The 25,426-nt window shown below is 41.7% G+C and overlaps 1 protein-coding gene and 2 long non-coding RNA genes across 4 annotated transcripts; 2 read left to right on the forward strand and 1 right to left on the reverse strand.

Moving 5' to 3' along the window:
- The first annotated feature begins 414 nt into the window (after nucleotides 1-414).
- On the forward strand, nucleotides 415-1,249 carry lnc.lemp (lncRNA encoded micropeptide). 2 transcript variants are annotated; one of them, XM_077510978.1, is made up of 2 exons: nucleotides 415-681; nucleotides 938-1,249. In XM_077510978.1, exon 1 carries the CDS (start codon nucleotides 483-485, stop codon nucleotides 651-653), a length of 171 nt encoding a protein of 56 aa, XP_077367104.1. In that variant the 5' UTR covers nucleotides 415-482; the 3' UTR covers nucleotides 654-681; nucleotides 938-1,249. The 2 variants fall into 2 exon arrangements, with proteins under 2 accessions (XP_077367104.1, XP_077367103.1); XM_077510977.1 differs by having other exon boundaries at nucleotides 425-696.
- A 753-nt stretch (nucleotides 1,250-2,002) lies between these two features.
- Nucleotides 2,003-13,181, reverse strand: LOC144010594 (uncharacterized). The gene is made up of 2 exons (XR_013281262.1): nucleotides 12,603-13,181; nucleotides 2,003-3,626 (listed from the first exon to the last, which is right to left on the reverse strand). It is a non-coding gene; the product is annotated as an uncharacterized LOC144010594 (long non-coding RNA).
- On the forward strand, nucleotides 12,820-25,089 carry LOC144010593 (uncharacterized). Its single transcript, XR_013281261.1, has 3 exons — nucleotides 12,820-13,070; nucleotides 13,864-13,938; nucleotides 24,669-25,089. It is a non-coding gene; the product is annotated as an uncharacterized LOC144010593 (long non-coding RNA).
- Nucleotides 25,090-25,426: the final 337 nt, after the last annotated feature.

Below are 25,426 nucleotides of genomic sequence, written 5' to 3' on the forward strand. Positions count from 1 at the left end.
TTAAAAAGCATTTTAACTCCAGTCGGTATTGCATTAAATACAATAGCATATTGTTTTGGCGAAACTCGAAATTTGTAGGTATTCAAAAACTCTAAATAAGACATGAGTTGCCCATTGCTGTCAAATAACTGCCGGACGAAAAGCACCTTTTTCTCTACCCAGTCAGAGAAATAAAGAGATTTGTTCTTGTATAAAATGTCTTTGTTGTTCCATATTGTATATTTATGTGGCGAAAAATTATGCTTGTAAATCATTGACCATGCCAAAAAAACTTGTTTGTGGAAAACAGATAGTTTAACAGGAATTTTGTCCACATTATAATTACAACTTAAACTACAATTTAAGCCACCAAATTTAGCAAAAACATGTGCGTGAGCACACATCCCGGTAGGATACTTCCGCATACCTTAACGTGAAATATCGCGAGACTTGTACCTGTCATTTTACTTCCGGTATCGCGCGGCTAGTTGACAGATGCGTTCATGGCAGACTTCTCGGAGAGGTCAGTGCAAGCGGCAGTCGTCGTCTCCTTCCTAGCGGGCTTCGCGGCTGGTTGGCAGGCTAATAGGATGCGGAGGAAGTTTCTGGACTGGCGGAAGAAGAGGCTACAAGACAAACTGAACGAGACGCAGAAGAAACTCGACTTGGCCTGAACACACGCGGTCGTGGACACAACATTAGGTACACAAACAGCAAGTAAGTCAGGGTCCGATTTTGACTTTAACATCAGTTTAACAAATGTATTTATTATTCTGCTTGCATTTTGTGAAAGGAATCCCTGTCTAAACTAGACAGACTGTCAATCCGAAGTAAGGATTATCTTTGTAAAGTCAACCTCTGGTGGCCAAACGCAGAATGACAGCTTGTAAAATGCGTTAAAGATAACGATAACATAAAGGACATCCGTCCAACTCAATTCCTCATTTGTATTCTTCAGGTGTGTGCGCTGCTCTCAGAGGATGTCTGCCCAAAAAAATGTTCCTCGTTGGCCACCGTGGGAGGAAGAAGAAAAGCAGGAACGTCCGCCTGTCAGTCAGACTCTTGACAGTTGCCCACACTGCAAACACGCAAGAACACTAACATGTATTGTCTCGTTTTTCATGTCAAACATGGTCAAATAATGATGTCTTCCAAAGATGACCAAGATTCACAGCACTCAATATGAACAACATGTCTATGGACTTGTAAATATTACACGATTATCAACAAAGTGTGTGTAGTTTGAATAAAATGTATTGTTAAAAACAAATATTTTCTTCTTCGTGTGTTAGTTACTTCAAACAGTATGGACGCCATTGTGATGACAAATTGCTTCCTCCGACATCCCAGAACCATAAAAAAAAAATAAAAAAATACTAAATTGTCCATAATGTAAATATGAGGTTGCACCCCGTTTTATTTACTACAAATAATGTACCTTCGCTCATCTATTCATGTTAGCGATGAAAAGCAACAAGCAGAACAGTTAAGTGTTCTTCCACTAGATGGCAGAAGGAGCATGCTAAACCTGCGCATCCACTTTTTCATGACACTTTTCCAGATTTTTGTTTCTAATGTAACACGTTGGCTGTGCTAAGACATGATAAAACACTGCTTTAGATTGGGTACCTAAAGTACATGTTTAAAAATGAAATGCAAAAATTATGACAATTAATTTGATAATTATTGCATTGCTATTTTTTATGTATAGGCTATTATGTATACAAATAAAAACGTGTTTATTCCTATCCATAGGTGGTGCTAGTGCACTTTACGATTCAAGACACATTTTGTGTGCACGCTAAATGAGATGTTACGATGTGATTTTTTTTCATTAGGCCAATTACAAATGAAGACGTGAGAAGATGTCACGAGCGGATGGCGATGTCATCTGATAATAAGAATAATCAGGAGCCACATATATCTACATTTAAGTGCACGTATGAAATACGACTTGACAACACTTGAAGAGCTTTATGGGACTCGACTGTCGTTAATATAAAGTGCTGATTCAGGAGAGAAATAAAGTGCAGGTGGCATTTAATTAGACGTGCGTTTATGCATTATGTCACAGTTGATGCTAAGTTTATATTTACAAGGTAATTGCAAAGTGTTTCATTAAGTGATGTCAGTGGAATGGAAAGCACTCAAACCATTAAAAGGAAAACAAAACAATTTTTGACACTTACAAAGGCTGAAATATCGCGAAAACTTCATCTTCCATCTTAACGCATTGATTGGCAGCCATTTTCCCTGTAGCAACCCCCTTCGCTCCCAGCTATTTGGCTGGATTTTGACTGACTGCAAGGCCCACAGAATATTGTGTTCTACTGCTATAAAAAACATGGAACCCAGCAAAAGAAAGGTTAGAGTCGCTTCTTTCATCAGGAAAAAAAAAAGAAGTATATTTCTATCTGTTTACGTTTTGTAGCAATTAGCATTAGCACATAGCTAAGTTTCATCATTATTCACAAATCTGCTTAGAATTGTGGGCAAATCAGCGTGTTTTCAGCATGGCCCTGGTTGATCTCTTATACTCTGCTGCCACCTGCTGGACGTGTTTTTTTTTAAATTACTACAATTTTTTTCCACCCGTTCTCTGCATTTGAGAGGATGTGTCAAAGCCTTCTGTATGCTCTAGCATAAACCCCGCCCCCCAAAAAATGTATAAATACATCTTTGGGACACTTAAAACATTTAAAATAGAACATATACGTTTTTTGGGAACAAATTAATTTGTAAGGTCCATGTAGTAGCTATATTGGTGCCTTGACCAAAAAACAAAAACGGCAGTATTAATGAACAGTATTATACTTCATAAAAACATACAGTAACAATTTACAGAAAAAGGTTTACGCCACCTTATTAAAACCACTTGAAGTTCATTTAATATGTCTGTTACAATACTTTTGCTCACTTGAAAAATGGGCAGCTTCAAACAAAAGGTCCTGATTTGCTTCACAGTACACATTGAGGTATAAATATCATGAATTAAAAGCTGCAATTCTCAACTTTTTGTCTCATATTCATCTTTTGATCTGAAACCCAAACCCATCTCAAATCCAAAGCTACGCAACGTCGCCATCTACAGGGATGTTTGAGTCATGACAGCGGTTTCCAAACCCTTTCCAAGATGAGCCTCTTCTCACCCGAATGCCCGTTCAAAAACGGACTTGACAAATCTCTCCGTCCGCAGCAGTGAGTGAGTTAAACGCGCCTGACATGGCGTAGCCTACTTTTGAAATTGGATGTGGAAAATAGACGAAAAAGAGAGAGACAGCAGAGGCAGCTTAGGGAGAATTAAAGAGTGCGAAAGTCACGGGAGGCGGCTGAAGTGTGTTTGCTTTCGATTCTGGAGAGGCTCTCGTAATCCTGCGCTGGGCTCATGCTGGGCCTCCGCTGTGATCAACGTCGTGGCTGCTGCACTCGCGTGTGTGCGTGCGCGCCAAGCCCCTGTTTATTTAGCAACAAGCTGTGCGTGACTTTCAGAGGGGATGAGGATGATGAAGGGAGATGACAGATGAGCGAGAGAGAGGGAGAAGGGATCACGCTGACCGCCATCCATCCATCAGATGCTCCTAATTCAGCTAATGAGACTTCACAAGCTCCTTGATTGGCTCTCCTCACTCGCCTGCTTGATGATTATGCTGCAAAAAAAAGAAGAAAAAATAGGGGGACTTAATTAGGAGAATGTTGTAACTAGGGGTGTCAGGCGTTTACATTTTTTAATCATAATTAATTGCATGACTTCAATAGTTAACTCACGATTAATCGCATATTTTATATCTGTTCTAAATGTACAGATATAAAATGATCTTTTCTTTCTCAGTTTTCTTACTCTTGCTAATATAAAAATGGGAAAAAATGTTAAACTAAGAAATGTGGCTGCATTGTTTATATTAGTAATTGGTACAGTAATATCATAATTCATAAAATTTAGTTCAAATTAAAAAATTGTACTGTGCTGTAAAAAACGAGTGTGATATTGATATGTGTTGGTCATTTTTCTGCCACTAGATGGCATAATCGTATTTGTAAGACGACGGTGACAGCTCAGTGCAGTTTTCTTTTCATATTATGAGCTATTCATTCTTTAACATGAAGTAACGTGTGAAATTCTGCACATTTTTAAAATTGTAAAATACAGCTTGACCACAGTCTCCACAAATATATGCATTATTATTACTGCTAGATTTTGACGTGGGCGTGTCTGCTGCATTGCGACTGGAATTCCCCCAGTACAGATTTTCGAAGTAAGGGGCAGTCATTAATCACACATTTAAAAATGATATATATTATGTATAATAAAATAAATGATATGAAAATGTATGAATAATAAATATAATTGCCATGCTGAAAAAGTATGAAAAACAGTTATAAATAAATAAAGAAATGAAGAAATAATTAAAAAGTATTAAAAACAATAACATATACTATAAACAAAAAAACAAACAAACAAATAAATAAATTATATATATATATTTACACGTTCTGGTGTGGCGGCTTGTTGCTAGGCAGAGTTCATAGGGCCCAGTCATAACAGGCATTCAGGCAAAAAAGGCATTTGTACACGATGATAAGCAAATGATGAACAAATTAGTTTGTTCTGTGCAACTTTTTACAAAGGCATGTATAGATAGATGAACGGATGGTTGGACAGACGGACGGCTAGAAGGCTAGTTGCACGAGAGGTAATGGACAGAGTGCTCCCAGCGAGCGGCGTGGAGGTCAAAGTTGGGCGTCACCGCTGGCGTCGTCATCCCGGCTGAATGGAAGCACTCAAGATGTTGTGGATAAAAGCAGCGCATTAAAGCAAACAAGTGGCGTCCAGCTATATGTGGCGCGCTAAAAGCCGCCGCCGCCACTCGCTCGCGTCCTCCCCTGTTGGCGCTCATGTACGTCGGTTCCAGACAATGCGGACACTCCAGGGAGTGTGCGTGTTTGTGTGTGTTTACGCTCATCATTGAGCTGGTAAAAGCTTTCGCTCCAGCTTTTACGCCGCTATGAAGGCCTAACAGGCTAAAGCGGCGCAACGGTACGTTTTGTACAAGTGTAGCTTTTAGGATGTCACGTGTGCTGTCGTTAAACGCGGCAAAAGCTACAACGAGGCTATGCGTGCTAACATTTGACGCGGCCGTTTTTCCACGTAATGATGTCACTTTTTCCACGAAACAAACCTTTTTGTTACATTTTATGTTGTTCGTTTCTATGAACCTACAGAATGCTAATTGGTGACTGGCTGTTGTCAGCCACAGTAGTCGCTTGTTAGTTTGTTATTAGCTTTGTCAGCTAACGAAGCGCATGATGCCAAAGCCACATCAAAGTGCTCTTATTTACGCCTTAGTTGGAAAGTTACAATAGCCCATATAAAAACATTTTGTTGCAGTTTGGTGAGTTAGTAAGCTAGTTTGTTATTTAGCTCATTTGCGAGCTTGTTAGTTCATTAGTTTGTTTTTATATGGAACTCACCAATTTTGTTTGTTAGCTAATTTGATTGTGAACTACAGTAGTTGCGAGGTTGCTAAGTTAGCTTGTTTGTGAGATCATTTGCTATTATGTTGATTTGTTAGCTCACATGTTTTTGTAGGCAACAAAAGTTTTTTTTACATTTTGTTTGTTAACTCATTCACTCCCAGCCATTTCCACAGAAACAATCCCCTTCACTCCCGACTGTTTTACTGGATTTTGACTGATTTTGCAAGACGCACAGACTATTGTGTTCTATTCCTATAAAAACATGGAACCTACCAAAAGAAAGATTAATGTCTCTTCTTTCATCAAGAAAAAAAGTATATTTCTATCTGGTTCCGTTTTGCAGCAATTAGCATTAAAATATAGGTACGTTTCATCATTATTTACAAATATATTTAGAGTTCTGAGTAATTGAGCTTTTTTTCAACATGGATCTCATTGATCTCTTATACTCTGCTGCCACCTACTGGCCGTTTGTGTAATAACTACCATTTCTGGCTGCAAAGCCTTCTATATGCTCGAGCATAAAGAAAAAAAGAAAAAAAAAGAGAGAAAAAAACAACGTATAAATACGTCTTTGGTAAAGTTAAAACATTAAAAATAGAAAATATTTATATGTTTTTGGTAGCAAATGAGTTACTTAATTTGAACTATTTGGTGTGTTGCTTCATTAGCTAGTTTGCTACTTATTGGTGGGCTAGTTGAACTACTTTACAGTTATGAAGCATAAAATCATTTTTACAAGAAAACGCGCAATTATACGAGAATAAAATAGAATAAAATTTAAATTACTAATGAAAAAAAGAATTTGGCAAAATGACGAAAACTAAACTATTTAAGAAAATAAGTTTAAAAACAAAGTAAATTATGAGCCCATGTTTATAATTTTAATCTACTGGCCTCTTTCACTCTCTAGTCTGTTTCTCTACAAAGTACCACAGGAAATTGCAGTTGCATTATATGCTAACTAGCTGTTATTCGAAATCCATCTAGCTAACAATGTGGTGTATTTATGTATTATTTCCATTGAACGGTTGTGCAACCGCTATCCAGCTTTCAGCATGCATATACGGCACATAACTCTTGCTTGGAGTCCCAATGGAAGCGGCCGCGTGTAGTTAATATTCTTCCTCCATGTCAGTGTCGCGCACTTTGGCAAATTTGCCAATTACTTTCATTTTTGAAGAAGTTTGCATTATGTTGCGGGATGAATAATCACTGCAGGCGCCGGGAATTAACCTTTTTAATGCGTATGTGTCTCGCCTCATAAACATGCCCCCGTACACACACACACACACACACACACACACACACACACACACACACACACACACACACACACACACACACACACACACACGGAAAAGTCAGCTCATTGTGGAAAGTGCTGGAGTATATAAATCCCACATTGGAATAATAATAAGCGTGTCATTGTAATTCAGGTGGATCGAGTGGAAATGAGATTTTTCGGGGGGTGGGGGGGGGGGGGGGGGGGTGTTATTTTTGCATATTGTGCAGCGTTCTCCTCCTGCTTGAAAAGGCAAAATGATTTGATGGCTTTAACTCGTCTCACCTTGCATCTTTATTACGTCTCCACACGTCGCATCAATGACCTCAGAGAAATGATACAAAAAGCTTCTTTTTTTTTTGGGCAATACGGCGTTTCCCCGTTTATCATAGTGGCTATTAAAGTATCATTCTCCAAATACAGAGTCCCGTGTACTTGGTACAAGCTGTTTACTTTCCACTACCAGTTGAAGTTTACCGTAAAACTGACACACAAAACAAGAGAATCCAACTTTACATTGTAACATATTACACATATTTATGATTTTTTGGAGAGGCTGGAACGGATCAATGTCATTTCCATTAATTTCAATGGGGAAAGATAATTTGAGATACAAGTGTTTTGAGTTATGAGCATGCTAACGGAATGAATGAAACTCATATTTCAAGTCAGCACTGCAGTAGCACACTTGTAGCACAAAACAAACCACCTTGTTGTGACTTCCTGGAAGCTGTCCAATAAAGTCATAAAGTGCGTCTGCGTGTGTGTGTGTGTGTGTGTGTGGGTGTGTGTGTGTGCTATTTGTGTCCGCGCATCTTTCGTTATTTATAGCCGACTGTGTGTCAGTGGAGGCGGGCAGGCACCGCCGAGTGGGCAAAAGATTCAATTACTGCCATACTTTTACCTCATCCGGCGCAAATGAAAAGTTCCAGGCAACAAACGAAGGCATCCAAAAGTTCTTTTGCGACTCTCGCCAGCTGAAAACTTTATTCGACTTGAATGTCTTCCTTCTTCTAAAGCTCAACTTTATTCTCTTAAAAATACACACATTTTCTTTCAAATGGAATTCAACAATATACATTTTTTTCCCACTTGCTCTCTGTGACGTGCGTGCACTCGAGGCCGACAATGAGGCGCTCTAAAGTGGCCACACCAGCGCAAATCTCCTGTCCACATGCTGGCTATCATGCTTGTCTCTGCCCCCTCGCTCTTGGGCATGCGTTCAACTCATGGCTGACCACGAGGCACTCTAAAGAGGCTATGTGAGGCAATTATCTAAAGGAAGGACACATTTTCAGGGAGCTAGCTAACTGTACATCCATCCATTCATCCATCCATCCATCCATTTTCTTGACCGCTTATTCCTCACAAGGGTCGCGGGGGGTGCTGGCGCCTATCTCAGCTGGCTCTGGGCAGTAGGCGGGGGACACCCTGGACTGGTTGCCAGCCAATCGCAGGGCACACAGAGACGAACAACCATCCACACGTAAAGCACACCTAGGGACAATTCGGAGCGCCCAATTAACCTGCCATGCATGTCTTTGGAATGTGGGAGGAGACCGGAGTACCCGGAGAAGACCCACGCGGACACGGGGAGAACATGCAAACTCCACCCAGGAAGGCCGGAGCCTGGACTTGAACCGGAGTCCTCAGAACTGGGAGGCGGACGTGCTCTAACTGTACATGGTACACTCTAAAAACAGTTGGGTCAAAAATGGACTGGCCCAACTTTTTGGGTTAAATAACTCAAAAAGTCAAATTAAATTTATAACCCAGGTTGATTTTTTGGTTATTCGTTTGACCATACTTTGTTTAATTGAATAACCCAATTCAATTGGGTCAAAAATGAAACGGCTCAACTTTTTGAGTTATTTAGCCTATATTGCAACCCAATTTTGGGTTGTTTTGTGGGTTATTCATTTGACTGAACTTTTGGGGTTATTTAGCCCAAAAGGGTCATACCCATAAGAGCAACCCAATTTTTTCTGGGTTGTTTTGTGGGTTACTCATTTGACCCAACTTTTTGGGTTATTTTGGCCAAAAGGGTCAACAAACCCATACAGCAACCCATTTTTTTGGGTTATTCATTTAAACTTAAATTTTGGTATAACTGCGATTGGCTGGCAACCAGTCCAGGGTGTACCCCGCCTACTGCACAGAGCCAGTGTAACGTACCGACTGCTGTCGGTGAAAAAGTGGATCCCCAAAAATGTAGGCCCAGACAGGAAAATACAATTGAGATGAAGTTTATTCACAAACCCACCAAACGCAAAAAGCTGGCTCAGATGCCAGGAGAAAAAACAACAAAAAGCGCGAGTACAATACTCGGAAAAGTTAATAACAAAAAACACTTGCAAAAGGCAAGGAGAAACAGGGGTTAACAAAAAATACTTACAACGCAAGCTGGCTCTATCTATTCACAATAACACACACTCCAATCTAACTACATACAAAACAGAAAGCGCCGTGGCAGATACACGTGAAAAAATACTAACTTATCAAATCAAAACAAGGCTATACTAGAACGCGAGACTAGGATTCAGGAACAAAAGGTCTAGAGAATGTCTTGAGCAAGGGCTGCGTGCAAGAAATAATCCGACAGTGATCTGTCGCTCCGGGAGTCCTTTTAAAGACCTCTTGATTGTGGAAATGCGCCTCAGGTGTGGCGCAGGTGGACACGCCCCCTTCACTTGCCCACTGGAAAAACACCAGACACACAGACTGAGAGCAGGATTATGACAGCCAGCTGAGATAGGCCCCAGCACCTCCCCGCGACCCTTGTGAGGAATAAGCAGTCAAGAAAATGGATGGATGGATGGATGGATGGATGGATTTTGGTTTAATTGATTAACCCAATTAAATTGGGTCAAAAATGAAATGACCCAACTTTTTGAGTTATTTTGCCCAAAAAGGGTCATACCCATATAGCAACCCAATTTTTTGGGTTGTTTTGTGGGTTATTCATTTGACCCAACTTTTTGGGTTATTTTGGCCAAAAGGGTCAACAAACCCATAAAGCAACCCAATTTTTGGGGTTGTTTTGTGGGTTATTCATTTGACCTTACATTTTGGTTTAATTGATTAACCCAATTGAATTGGGTCAAAAATGAAGTGACTCAACATTTTGAGTTATTTATCCCAAAAAGGGTCACACACATAAAGCAAACCATTTTTTTGGGTTGCTTTGTGGGTTATTCATTTAACCATAGTTTTTGGTTTAATTGAATAACCCAATTGAATTGGGTCAAAAATGACGTTATCCACAAAAGTTGGGTCAGTCCCTTTTTGACCCAATTTGGGATATTTTTAGTGCTGTCAAACGATTAAAATTCTTAATCTGATTAATCCCACTTTTTTAATTTTGATTAACCACGATTAATCATGCTAAATTACTTGCGTATTCGCGTAATATAAAATAAATACAAAATACCGTAATATTTTGACATTAACGCATTTTATTATATTAATGTCATTTGCAAACATTGATTAAATGCATGTACGCAATTGCATGCTCAAAACGTAACAGCATCATATCAATTGGGTGCAATTCAGCAATTATTAATTAATTCAATGCAAATTACTTTTGTTTTATCTAAAGTCCCGTCGGGGTGTTTTTTAAAGCGAAATTTACCAACAGGCGTAGGAAATGCCGTGCATTGACCTAATCACTGTCCTGCGTAGCCTTCAATGTAACCATCCGCGGTTACGTTCAAGGCTAAAGTGCACTAGAAAAGAATAGTGTGATTAATACGTGATTAATGCGACATTTTTCTGTGATTAATCTTTTAACGCTTTAACTTTGACAGCCATAGTTATTTTTGACCCAATTGTATTTAGAACGTAATTGCACATATGTGAAATAATGCTGTTACAGTTGTCGAATACCTTAACGTTTACTTAATGTCTGTCAGCCTTGTTTTTCCTCATCCGAGGCTCCCTTTAAGTCAAGATAATCACAGCACAATATGTTATTGATCTGTGCCGGTGTATTCCAGATTTGCAAGCACACCAAAAAAAAAAAAAAAAAAAAAAAAAAAAAAAAACAAGAGAAGCAAAAAGCGACTCGTCTGAGATGCTCGACTCTTAACGCGGGAGGCAAATTAGTCTCGCGTGAGCCCAAGCGAGAGTGACATTAATTATTTCTGCGGCAATTTTGGGGCGCCGCGTGAACTGACATTATGAGAGATCCTCTAATAAAGAAATGCTGTTTGTTCTCATTGTAATTGCTGGGCCGCTTAATGTTATTGCAGCCATTTTACTTTGGGGCGACACGCTGACTGCGCCCGCTGAGTGTTAGCAGCCTGCTTTCAGGAGAATTTAGGAGCATTTTGTGCAAAATAGGTAATGCAGTGGAGAAAAAAAAAAAAAAAAGACTTCTTCCCAAGGTTACTTAAAATACGGCAACCCTGGAGCTGTGACAAATGTGAGCAGTGGCCTTCATCAGGTGGTCAAACTCTGACCTTGCGGAGCTGAGTTATTCGAGTTTTGCCTTTTTACGACGACGAGTCAAACTTGGCTGCAGGGCTGTGCGCACATGCGAGGATGAAAACGAAATGTTTCATAATTTAGTGTCGGCCAGCTGTCGAGTCTGCGTGGTTGAAATTCGGTAGCAATCGGGCAAAGCATTGAGGACGGAAGTTTGTATCATGATTCTAAAATGGCGGCTTTAAACAACAATGGCAAACTTCCTGCGTCTTTTTGGGCGTGAGTTCTAAAACTTTTTTGTGGTACTACTGATGATAGACATGACTGTTAGAACGCTAAGAGAAACTGACCTTGGGGGCTACATTTTGTTTTTTGAAGGACCACGAAAAACGCCCATCTAAACCAAAATGGTGGACTTCCTGTATCTTTCTGGGCATGGGCTCTTGAGACTTTTTTTTTTGTAGGTCTACTACCCATGATAGAGATCCTTACCCAATATTGGATTGTTGAGAGAAACTTGCCTGGGGTGGTGGATTTTTCTTCTATTTTTTTTGGTTGAAAATGCCGAAAAGTAGTCTAAAATGGCCACTTCAAGCCAAAATGGCAGACTTGCAGTGTCTTGTGGGCACAAGTTCTTGAGGTATTTTTTTTTGTACGTCTACCCATGACAGACCAGGGTTATAATAGTTTTGGAATTTTTCATTTTAGTTAGTTATTTCATTTTTATTTTTTTAATTTTATTTTTTATTTATTTAGTTAGTTTTAATTAGTTTACAGGGTGGTTTTGTTAGTTTTTATTAGTTTTAGTTAGTTAATAAATGCTTAGTTTTAGTTTAGTTTTAGTTTCAGTATTAGTTTTAGTTTAAAAAAAGTGTATTACTTGTGCGCAATATTCAAAAAACACCATGGGAGCGACGTCATCTGAAGGTGCTTTTCTATTGGCTGCTGCTAGATGACATCACTTCTGTGTGACACTTTTTTAATCGTCCTTATATCAAAATAAATCTACTTAAAATCACATTTAAAATCATCCCCAAAAGCCCATGCATTAAATTAATTACCAAAGATGAAAACAAACATTTTTTTTGCTAGAATTATAGGTAATTTTGTAAACATAAAATGTAGTTTAAGTTTTTATTTTATTTTTTATTTTTTGTTTATTTTGTTAACGAAATTGTTTTATAAATTTTAGTTTTTTCCGTTAGTTTTAGTTAACTAAAATAACCTTGTGACAGACACACCCACCAAGTTTCATGCTGCTCAGTAACTGGCTTCTGGGGCTGAATTAAACCCCCCCCCCCAAATCCAGGTAAGTTGGAAAAGGCAAAGCCTATAAAATGTGAATTTATTTGTCCTATGAAGGCTCGGCGAGGACTTTTGTCCCTGTATGCTGGGCCTCTCTCTAACAACGCTATAGAAAAACAACATCCCCACTTGCCTTTTATTGGCCTCCTTTCATCTCGGGCCTCGGTTTCCTTCAACTTTCATCTCCAGTGTTCTCCCGCCGCTGCACTTAACAAGTGGACACGCACACACAAACACAAGATGATGAGAGGCAGCACGTTTCGGCTGCAAGTACGCACACGGACGGTAATCGTGTGCAGAACATCTGCCGGGCCTTCAAATGTGCCATGAAAGGCTGCTTACGACGTGCCTATATGATTACTTTCCTTATGCTGCAGCTTTGATATGACGCACGCCACAATAGCGTGTTCGCTCTGTCACTCGCTCCCTCTCTGGTTGCCGGGATAACAAAATGAAGACGAATGACGGTGGTAAAAAGGCGTCAAGACTCTAGTCCAAAAAGTTGACGTCGTTTCATATCATACAACAATGAGCTCCAATAGAGGGAAGTCAAACTTATTGGATTATTCATTTTTTCAGACCACTTGCACAAGAACAGCATGTGAGTACTTTTGTCACCTCTGCAGAGCTATGATGACACCAGTAAGTGATTGCTATGTAAAATGGAGTCATCTGACTTGATGTATAAAAGATACACTATTCGATGCTAACAACAAAATAACCACATACGGGAGATTTCTAGAATAGACAAATCCGCAATTAAGACACATCTGCCATCTAGTGGTGAATGGTGATATTCCAATTTTAAACTATAGTTGATGGATATTGCTAATTTGGCACCGGCAAATTTGCATATTAATAAGTTTTCCTTTTCCTTTTTTTTCTCAATATTTTGTAATATTTTACATTTTCCTTTTTTTTCTCCTGCACTATTTCCCCAATTTAACACCTGTGTGTTTTGTTTTTTAAAATAATGTATGTTTTGGGTTTGTAAAATAAATAAATAAACGTGGGTGGGGATGTATTAATCAAGGGGTCATTCCGAGGTCACAGGCTGCAGACCACCAACTGCCATTCATTTTCCTTTTTGTGTTACTTTTGCAGCAAACTTGTGTTTAGATTTAAAAATGCGACCCGAATAGAGAGGAAATGTTATGAATATTATGACCAAAATGATAATAGTTATCAGGGTATCATAACTGTATTAAAGGTACTGTAAACATAAAAAAATAAATAAATAAAATCACCTCGAGCATTTCAACACAGAATTTCTGCCACAATAACAGCATTTTTTTATTTATTTATTTTTTTTAAGGCGACAGGTTGACATTGAAGCATATTATTTTATTGGCCGCTATTTCCTGTGGGAAATGTACTCGCTTTCTCCTTTACAGGTTGCACTGCATTTCCATTAAGATAAAGTTACAGGAGGCGCATCATCACCTGCTGGGCTGCTGTGCTGAGGGAAGGTGGGAATTGGTTGTTGTTTTTCATGTCACAACAATTAAAAAAAAACAAAAAAACTTAACAACTTGTTTAGGCAGTGAGACATTTTCCTTGTCCTTCTGTCGACTTAAGGAAAGCTGACCTGCTTGTTCTCCTTTTAAACGGTTGCCAACCTGCCGCAATCAAACTAGTGATTAGCATGCATTCGCGCCGAATCAAACAAGATGAATCACAGCGATTGCGCTCGCTCCCCCCCACTTCATCCCAACTTTGAAAATAAAAAAAAAAGTAATTAGAGGCGGTGCCAAAGCCGGCAAAATGATTGATCAACGTGTCCATTGGTTTGCATTGACGCTGAAGTTTTTTGCAGCAGAAGAAGGACGAGTCAGTGGATTTGCTATAAAGTGGTCGGAGGAAAAGTAGCAGAGTAAATCGGCGCTCTGTGATACGGTGGCGTCGAGCTGGGCCAAATTAATTAGGCAAACAAAGCGCACGCAGGGAGAAAATTACACCTCACTTGCTGTGCATTCATCATTTCGCAGATTTATTGTTTGGGCTTTTTGGGGAGGGTGCTTGAATTTCAATACTTAAAAAAAAAAAAGATTTATGGAATCATCTGGGAGCTACCTGGCTGAAGAGATGGCAAAATAAAATGCATCAAATAAGTAGGGATGTAACGATAAGGGCAATATCGTGATATCGTGATATTAAAACTGCCACAATATCGTCGTCATCATGTTCACAATATTTAAAAAAACCCACATCTGCTAAAAAAAAAGTCATGTTGATTTCCAATTGTGCAGTTCTAGCACCCTCTGGTGGCTAGTGTATTAGTGCAATTTAATTTTCATTAGGGATGTTTTGGCTTTCTATGTTTAAAATCTATGCTAATTGTTAGATGAAGGGGAACGCAATTTGTTTGTGAAGCATTCATGTGTTTTTGCATTAGCAAGTCAGTGCCTCAATATTGTTATTAGAGATTGTAGGTGGTTTATATGCATTGCTGTTATGTACAAAAGCACAATATTGTTCTTTTTTTCAGTATGAGCGCTTATTTTTTTACAATGTTGTGATCTTTTTAAATATCGCCAACGTCCCCCCCATAATATCGTGATAATTATTGCATCGTGACCTTCATATCATGATAATATCGTATCGTGATGTTTGGATATCGTTACATCCCTACAAGTAAGCAGTATAGAAGATGGATGGACGGGTAAAACTATATCAGTTACAGCCATGTACCTTTGAGTAAGACTGTTTATTAAGACTGTATATATACTAAATATATATTAGTTTTTTTTTGTTTTTGTTTTTTTTTAATCGTAATTAATCGCATGACTTCAATAGTTAACTCACAATTAATTGCAAATTTTATATCTCTTCTATTAGCACGTCCGCCTCCCAGTTCTGAGGACTCCGGTTCGAGTCCAAGCTCCGGCTTTCCTGGGTGGAATATCGCATGTTCTCCCCGTGCCCGCGTGGGTCTTCTCCGGGTACTCCGGTCTCCTCCCACATTCCAAAGACATGCATGGCAGGTTAATTGGGCGCTCCGAATTGTCCCTAGGTGTGCTTTACGTGTGGATGGTTGTTCGTCTCTGTGTGCCCTGCGATTGGCTGGCAACCAGTCCAGGGTGTCCTCCACCTCCTGCCCAGAGCCAGCTGAGATAGGCGCCAGCACCCCCCGCGACCCTTGAGGAATAAGCGGTCAAGAAAATGGATGGATGGATATCTCTTCTAAATGTACAATAAAAAGTACAATAAAATATTTTTTTTTCGAGGTTTGCATACTGTTAAAGGTGTATTCAAGGATCTTTTCTCTCTCCGTCTTCTGGGTGGATCTGTCACGACGTGAAGAGGTAGGACCCAGACGCAGGATAAGGTAAGCCACCAAGGCAGCAGGTTTATTTCCAGCCAACCAGTGTCTCCTCTCAAGCTGAGAGGAGAAAGGGGGAATCAAAAAGGTGGAGAACAAAAAGCGCTCCACTAGGGAGGAAAAAACAGGAACAAGGCAAAAGGGGTAACAAAAGGCGCTCCACTGGAGGAAAAGGCACAAAAACAAGACAAGGCACAAAAGCAAGGCAAAACAACAAGGCAACAGGAACAAGGACTCGAGGACTGTGGGACGCTTCCATGCACTAACTGTGTGTGACACTTCGGCAACGGAGGGGAGAATGCAGGTGGCTTTTATTGTCTTGGTTGATTGGTGGCAGGTGGACATGATCATGGGCGGGGACCGGTAATTAGTGAACTGCAGGAAGGGCAAGTGACCTGGGGTGCGAAGGGAATCAGAAATTCAAAATAAAACATGACTATGACAATAAAGGCCTGTCACGCAGGTGGCGGCGTGACAGTACCCCCCCCTCAATGGCCGGCTCCTGACGGCCATCCGACCCAAAGAGTCCAAAAACAAGGGCGGGCGGAAGGGGGCACGGAGGTGGGAACACGGCCCACCCATCCGTACAGACAAAAAGCAGTTCAGGAGGGCGTCCTCGACGCCCGACAAGGAGCAGAGGTGGCGGCGGGGTGTTCGCCGCCAGATGAGGAGCAGGAGGCGGCCGCTGGCCGGGCGCCGCCGGAACTGGTGCAGGTGATGGCGGCCGCTGGCCGGGCGCTGCCGGAACTGGTGCAAGAGGAGGCGGCCGCAATCCATGCGCCGCCTGACGAGGAACCGGAGGTGGCGGCCGCAATCCATGCGCCGCCTGACGAGGAACAGGAGGTGGCGACCGCAATCCATGCGCCGCCTGACGAGGAACAGGAGGTGGCGACCGCAATCCATGCGCCGCCTGACGAGGAACAGGAGGTGGCGACCGCAATCCATGCGCCGCCTGACGAGGAACAGGAGGTGGCGACCGCAATCCATGCGCCGCCTGACGAGGAACAGGAGGTGGCGACCGCAATCCATGCGCCGCCTGACGAGGAACAGGAGGTGGCGGCCGCAATCCATGCGCCGCCTGACGAGGAACAGGAGGTGGCGGCCGCAATCCATGCGCCGCCTGACGAGGAACAGGAGGTGGCGGCCGCAATCCATGCGCCGCCTGACGAGGAACAGGAAGTAGCGGCCCAGGCGAAGCGGCCAGGGACTGCGGCGGCAGCGGCCCAGGCGAAGCGGCCAGGGACTGCGGCGGCAGCGGCCCAGGCGAAGCGGCCAGGGGCTGCGGCGGCAGCGGCCCAGGCGAAGCGGCCAGGGGCTGCGGCGGCAGCGGCACAGGCGAAGCGGCCAGGGGCTGCGGCGGCAGCGGCACAGGCGAAGCGGCCAGGGGCTGCGGCGGCAGCGGCACAGGCGAAGCGGCCAGGGGCTGCGGCGGCAGCGGCACAGGCGAAGCGGCCAGGGGCTGCGGCGGCAGCGGCACAGGCGAAGCGGCCAGGGGCTGCGGCGGCAGCGGCACAGGCGAAGCGGCCAGGGGCTGCGGCGGCAGCGGCACAGGCGAAGCGGCCAGGGGCTGCGGCGGCAGCGGCACAGGCGAAGCGGCCAGGGGCTGCGGCGGCAGCGGCACAGGCGAAGCGGCCAGGGGCTGCGGCGGCAGCGGCACAGGCGAAGCGGCCAGGGGCTGCGGCGGCAGCGGCACAGGCGAAGCGGCCAGGGGCTGCGGCGGCAGCGGCACAGGCGAAGCGGCCAGGGGCTGCGGCGGCAGCGGCACAGGCGAAGCGGCCAGGGGCTGCGGCGGCAGCGGCACAGGCGAAGCGGCCAGGGGCTGCGGCGGCAGTAGACAAGGTTCCGGAGCGAGAGGCTGTAGCAAACGAGGTTCAGGGGCGAGAGGCTGCAGCAGACGAGGTTCAGGGGCGAGAGGCTGCAGCAGACGAGGTTCAGGGGCGAGAGGCTGCAGCAGACGAGGTTCAGGAGCGAGAAGCTGCAACAGACGAGGTTCAGGGGCGAGAGGCTCCAGCAGACGAGGTTCAGGGGCGAGAGGCTCCAGCAGACGAGGTTCAGGAGCGAGAGGCTCCAGCAGACGAGGTTCAGGGGCGAGAGGCTCCAGCAGACGAGGTTCAGGGGCGAGAGGCTGCAGCAGACGAGGTTCAGGGGCGAGAGGCTGCAGCAGACGAGGTTCGGGGTTCTGAGGCCAGTCCGACCCTTCACCCCAGTCGCCACGGTCCAAAGCCATCAACTCTTTTATCTCTGCAATGACTCGGGCGATGTCTTCAAGCCTCTGCCAGGTCTCCAAGTTGGACACTCCCGCTGGGTCCATGCTGGCCGAAGTGTACTGTCACGACGTGAAGAGGTAGGACCCAGACGCAGGATAAGGTAAGCCACCAAGGCAGCAGGTTTATTTCCAGCCAACCAGTGTCTCCTCTCAAGCTGAGAGGAGAAAGGGGGAATCAAAAAGGTGGAGAACAAAAAGCGCTCCACTAGGGAGGAAAAAACAGGAACAAGGCAAAAGGGGTAACAAAAGGCGCTCCACTGGAGGAAAAGGCACAAAAACAAGACAAGGCACAAAAGCAAGGCAAAACAACAAGGCAACAGGAACAAGGACTCGAGGACTGTGGGACGCTTCCATGCACTAACTGTGTGTGACACTTCGGCAACGGAGGGGAGAATGCAGGTGGCTTTTATTGTCTTGGTTGATTGGTGGCAGGTGGACATGATCATGGGCGGGGACCGGTAATTAGTGAACTGCAGGAAGGGCAAGTGACCTGGGGTGCGAAGGGAATCAGAAATTCAAAATAAAACATGACTATGACAATAAAGGCCTGTCACGCAGGTGGCGGCGTGACAGGATCATATAACAATTGGTTCTCAATCCCGTCAATCAATCTGCCGTAACGACCGGCCCCTCCCCCGCGGACGAACAGGAGAGATGATAGGATGTCTGCCATGTGCATTTTTTAAAAAGTGACAAACGGACGTTTGGCTTCTACTTTTTGAGAAGATCCTTGAATACACCTTTAACATAAGTGGGGGGAAAAAAAAGATAAACTAATAGAAATATGCCTACATCATTTAGTCGTTGATACAGTAACTTCAGAATACATAAAATTGAGGTAAAATTAAAAAGATGTACTGTACTGTAAAAACGAGTGTGATATTGATTTGTGTTGAGCTCATTTTTCTGCCACTAGATGGCATCATTGCATTTGTAAGACGTTGATGACACCTCAGTGCATTTTTCTTTTCATATTAAGAGCTATCTAATCTTTAACATGCAGTAAGGTGAAATTCTGCACACTTTTGAAATTGTAAAATACAACTTGACCCCAGTCTCCACAAATATATTCATTATTATTACATTTTTGAAGCCGTCTCATTCACTAATGTGAATGAGACGTCAAGGCCAAGTCGTTGAAAAGATGTAACTGAGCACAAGTTGGAAAACAACACAGTCACATCATTTGCTCTCCCTAAGTACGCTCTAAACCGTTGTCAAACATCGCTTTTAGTGTTTACATTGAAACGGACTCTTGAACATCATTACCCAGGGCGGAGTTCTCGAATCTTAAATATGAGTCACTTAAGTAATAGTAACAGAGTCAATCTAGAGCAGGGGTGTCCAAACTTTTTCATTTGAGGGCCACATCCAGAAAATCAGAAGGCCGCAAGGGCCACATCATGTTATGAAGAGAAATTGTGTTTAGTCCTAAAAATTGTACAAATAATTTATTTGTGCTTTTGCATATTTAGAAAAAATGCTACGGTATATAAACCAATTTATTTGTAATATGGCAGTAGGGTTATTATAGTTTTGGAAATTTTCATTTTAGTTAGTTTTTATTCGTTTTCAGGGTGGTTTGTTAGTTTTTATTAGTTTAGTTCTAAAAAAAAAAGCTTGGTTTTAGTTTACTTTGTTATTTTCAGTATTAGTATTAGTTTAAAAAAAAAGTGTATTACTTGTGCGCAATATTTAAAAAACACCATGGGAGCAATGTCATCTTTTGGTGCTTTTCTATTGGCTGCTGCTAGATGACGTCACTCCTGTGTGACATACTTTCAAACCTCATTATTCCGGTTTATATCAAAATAAATCTACTATAAATCACATTTCAAATCATCCCCAAAGCCTCATGCATTAAATGAATTACCAAAGACCAAAACGAAGGACATTTTTGCTACAATTATAGTTAGTTTTAGTTAGTTTTGTAAACATAAAATGTAGTTTCCGTTAGTTTTCATTTTTAAAAAAAGCATTTTTGTTTTTATTTTATTTTGGTAACAATATTGTTTTTGAATTTTAGTTTTAGTTTTTTCCATTAGTTTTAGTTAACTAAAATAACCTTTAATGGCACCTGTGTTTTTGACACCCTCCCTTACTTTGACCATCTCCAAACATTTTAATTTTGTTTATTTTATTTGAAATGAGTCAAATGTCATTTTTTTAGCAAATGCCGCGGGCCACTGAAAAATGAACGGCAGGCCGCAAATGGCCCCCGGGCCGTAGTTTGGACATCAATGATCTAGAGTATTACTGTAGCTTTAGTGTACTGTGGTTTTCCTGCTACTTTACCGTAATTGTACGTAATTCTGGTTATTTTACTGCAAATTGTTACTCTACATTTATTGGGTACATTACATAGGTGTTTTTTTTTTTTTTGGCATTTTGGTCGTATATTTTGCAAACCAAAACACGGTTTTAATGAACATATTTGAATCAGTATGCGAAAACATGCTTGCAGTTGATGGTGTCTATCCGAGATGTACTCATGTGCGTAGACGGAACCTTCAAAGACACATTTATCATCATTAAAGTGACTCGGGCTGCAGTGGGGATGAATTGGGACGAGGTTGGTGCGCGGAGGAGACCTGATATGATATTCCTCGCAATCACAAGCAAAAACGCGAGTGCACTTATCTGACTGTGACACCTTTGAGGGCCTCCGGGGAGGAGGAGGACCAAACAAAACGCGGCGGTGATGAAGATGCTGACAAAATAAGGACGAGAGCTCAGCACATTCTTCTCTACTACTAAGTACAGACACAGATTAAAAAAAAATATTACAGTAAAAGTAGGTCTGATTCAACTCCGAAATGTATACAAGTCAACTTCTAAATAACAAATTAATGTACGTCTTATTTTTATGTGATTTCATTCATGGCGGTTAAAAAAAATTAAAGGGATACTTTACTTATTTAGCCATTCTCGGCAGTGAAACATTAATCTTGACCGCTTATTCCTCACAAGGGGGGTGCTGGCGCCTATCTCAGCTGGCTCTGGGCAGTAGGCGGGGGACACCCTGGACTGGTTGCCAGCCAATCGCAGGGCACACAGAGACGAACAACCATCCACGCACACAAGCACACCTAGGGACAATTCGGAGCGCCCAATTAACCTGCCACGCATGTCTTTGGAATGTGGGAGGAGACCGGAGTACCCGGAGAAGACCCACGTGGGCACGGGGAGAACATGCAAACTCCACCCAGGAAGGCCGGAGCCTGGACTCGAACCGGAGTCCTCAGAACTGGGAGGTGGACGTGCTAACCACTCGACCTCCGTGCCGCACTGAAACATTAATATTTTGCCTATAATAAATTTGATATTTTCATTATTTTTCATGTACAATCAGTACCTTTAAAAACACATTTTGCAACTTGCTGTCGACTGAAAATGACATCACATGGGCTCAGGTAACCAATCACAAGCTGATATTTTCATTATTTTTCATGTACAATTAGTACCTTTAAAAACACATTTTGCAACTTGCTGTTGACTGAAAATGACATCACATGGGCTCAGGTAACCAATCACAGCTCAGCTTGTGAATGTCACATGACCAAAGCTATAAAACAGGTGAGCTGTGATTGGTTATCTGAGCCCATGTGATGTCATTTTCAGTCGACAGCAAGTTGCAAAATGTGTTTTTAAAGGTACTATTTGTACGTGAAAAATAATGAAAGTATTAAATTACTTATAGACAAAATATTAACTTTTTATTGCTATAATGGGCTACTGTAAATAAGTGAAGTATCCCTTTAACAGGGATCTTTTGACTACGCAAGGAGTAAAATGTACAAATATCGTTTACGGGACAATATTTATACAGTGCTAATTTTGGAGGATTAATTGTGAAAGGAGATACTGTAAAAATCCAGTTGTGAGGGATTTGTACTGGGTTACTTCATCTTTTATTTTTTTGTGTGCCCTGCTAAACTTTTGACCGAGTGACAGTGAAGCAACAAAGCTGCACTCTGACAATGCAAACAAACAAACAAACGTCAGCGCTGACACGATGGTAGCAAATCACGGAAACGTGGCTTTCATCTCACACACAAAAATGAGTTTGCAGCCATGCCGCTAAATTACATACACAAAAAAAAAGAAGCCTGACTGTGTGTAAATGTTAAAATGGCTGCCCGGAAGCGTCAGTTTGTAATGTGAGAACAGAAAGTTTTCTTTCCTGTTTTTTTTTCTTTTTTTTTGCTGCAACACAAAATGCCGTGAAGTTTCATCACTTGGACAATCATTAAGTGACAAACAAACGGTACGGTGAAGTCCACAGAAAAAAATAAATGCATGTGCGTGTTTAAGTTGCGACTGTTTGAAGGTTACATCAATGGTAATCACTTGAGTGACATCACACATTTTATTTTGCTGGAAAAAAATGGGTTCTACGTCACAATTTCCACTCTACTCATTTATGAGTGGAATTAAAGCAGGGGTGTCCAAACTTTTTCATTTGAGTGCCACATACAGAAAATCAGAAGGACGCAAGGGCCACATAATGTTATGAAGAGAATTTGTGTTTAGTCCTAAAAATTGTACAAATAATTTGTGATTTTGCATATTTAGAAAAATGCTACAGTATATAAACCAATTTATTTGTAATATGGCAAGTAGGGTTATTATAGTTTTGGAATTTTTCATTTTAGTTAGTTTTTATTAGTTTTCAGGGTGGTTCCTTTAGTTTGTATTAGTTTAGTTCTTTAAAAAATGCTTAGTTTTAGTTTAGTTTGTTAGTTTCAGTATTAGTATTACTGTAGTTTTTTTTTTTTTTTTTAATGTGTATTACTTGTGCGCAATATTTAAATAACACCATGGGAGCAACGTCATCTGAAGGTGCTTTTCTATTGTGTTTCAAACTTTCAAACGTCATTATTCCGGTTTATATCAAAATAAATCTACTAAAAATCACATTTAAAATCATCCCCAAAGGCTCATGCATTAAATTAATTACCAAAGACTAAAATGAAGGACATGTTTACTGTAATTATAGTTAGTTTTAGTTCGTTTTGTAAACATAAAATGTAGTTTCAGTTAGTTTTCGTTTCTTAAGAAGCATTTTTGTTTTTTATTTTATTTCGGTAACAATATTGTTTTTTATTTTATTTTATTTTATTTTTAGTTTTTTCATTAGTTTTAGTTAACTAAAATAACCTTTAATGGCACCTGTTTTTCGATACTCTCCCTTCTTACTTTGACCATCTCCAAAAAAATTTGTTGATTTGTTGATTTTATTTGAACTGAGTCAAATGCCATTTTTAGCATATGTCGCGGGCCACTGAAAAATGGACGGCGGGCCGCAAATGGCCCCCGGGCCGTAGTTTGGACACCCCTGACTTAAAGCCCTGTAAAGAGAAAATAAAAACAAATTGACACCAATGAAGACAGTGTTGTTTTCAACACTGCTAAATTTAGAAAAAAAAAAACGAAGAAAAAAAAAACGTACAAAAATGAAGCTTCAATAATCATGAAAATAACCTTTTCCATGCTGAAAAACGGGGCGCTCTAAAAGCAGACATGCCAGTGAGAAGCTCCTGTCCACATACTGCTTAAGTTATTTCCCAATTTGTCGCTCTTCTGCCCTTCTCTCAATGGCATGCATGCACTCGTAGCCAACAACGAGGCGCTCTAAAGTGGCCATGCCAGCGAAATTATCCGAATGCAAGATGCATTTTCAGAGTTGGTATATATGTGCCTAATAACTGTACTTAAAGTAACACACTCACTTGAGAGTGTAAGAATTTAAGAATTTGATGACATCCACTGTCGTTATGCGTCACGTCACCTCCAGAGGACGTCAAATGCAGCGGCTGCATGAATGGTGTAGCCACTTCCACACCACCTCCAGCTCTTCCCTCCGGTTTGTCCAACACTTTGCCATAAGCCTCATAAGTGACTTGAGATAAGCGTCAAAAAGAATACATTTGAGTGCGACATTCTAATATGCAGCCAGTTAGCTGGAGGGGGCCCTAGCCAATATCAAGTGAATACTGAACAACGCCTTCGGCTGCTGTTGGCAGGAGGCACAGCCAATCATTTTGGTGGCCATTAAGCTTTCCGGAGGCCTGCTGAGCTTCTATCACCGCATCAGCGCTTGTTCTACTGATAGTTTCTCACACACACACACATATATATATATATATATATATATATATATATATATATTTGCTATTTTGCATCTGCTGCTGATTTTTGGAATGTGAGATAAAGTTGCAGTAATTGCGGAAAATCTACAAGTAACGGGGTGGATATACAAAAGGGCCACAAATTTGAACCCAAATTTGAAGACAATATTCGGCAATATATCGCGATATTACAGTGCACAATTATCGTCTCGATTTGGCCCATATTGAATCGATTTTAAACATCCATTTTTGATGGAAATATTCAACAAAACATCTAATTTAGGATTAAGGTTCACACCTTAAGCATGGAAGAATGTTATATTATTGGAACATTAAGCCTTAATATTTTATTTCAATGCTGTTAAAACATGAAACAGATTGCAACTGTCACGCCGCCACCAGGCGTGGCGGCTCATGCTTTTATTTTTGTGTCTCTGTTTCCCGTTTTACTCTGAAATCCTAACTCTCCTCTCACCCCAGGTCACTTGCCCTTCCTGCCGCTCACTCATTACCGGTCCCCGCCCATGATTATCACCACCTGCCACCAATCAACCCACACAATAAAAGCCAGCTGCATTCTCCCCTCAGTGCCGAAGTGTCACCGTCAGTGCATGGAAGCGTCCCACAGTCCTTATGTCCTTGTTCATGTTGCCTAGCGTTGTTGCCTTGTTTTTGTGCCTTTTCCTCCCTTTTGGAGCGCCTTTAGTTACCCCTTTTGCCTTGTGCCCTTTTTCCTCCCTAGCGGAGCGCTTTCTGTTGTCCCCAGTACCTTTTGCCTGTTTTTTCCTCCCTAGTGGAGCGCTTTTTGTTCTCCACTTTTTCCCCTCCCTGTTCTCCTCTCAGTTTGAGAGGAGACCTCTGTTGGCCGGAAATAAACCTGCTGCCTTGGTGGCCTACCTTACGCCTGCGTCTGAGTCCTACTTGACCTCGCCTTGTCAGCAACCTGTTTGTTAAATACAGTGGCTCACAGTTATAAGCCTGAAGTTTCAGATAAATAAATACATTTTCATACAAATCTTACAGTTTACATGTATAAGTGTACTGATTAGTATTTTCTAAATTTGAATAAAAAAAATATCGCAATATCCACTTATAAATTCGTATAGGGTTTAATCTGTATCGAATCGAATCGTGACCTATGAATCGTGATGCGGATCGAATCGCCAGGTATGAGGCAATTCACACCCTTACAAATTTGATATGCTCACCAATTTGGCAACCGTAAATTTGCGGATTAA

This window comes from Festucalex cinctus, chromosome 21 (genome assembly GCF_051991245.1).
Source record: "Festucalex cinctus isolate MCC-2025b chromosome 21, RoL_Fcin_1.0, whole genome shotgun sequence".
Lineage (NCBI taxonomy): Eukaryota > Metazoa > Chordata > Actinopteri > Syngnathiformes > Syngnathidae > Festucalex > Festucalex cinctus.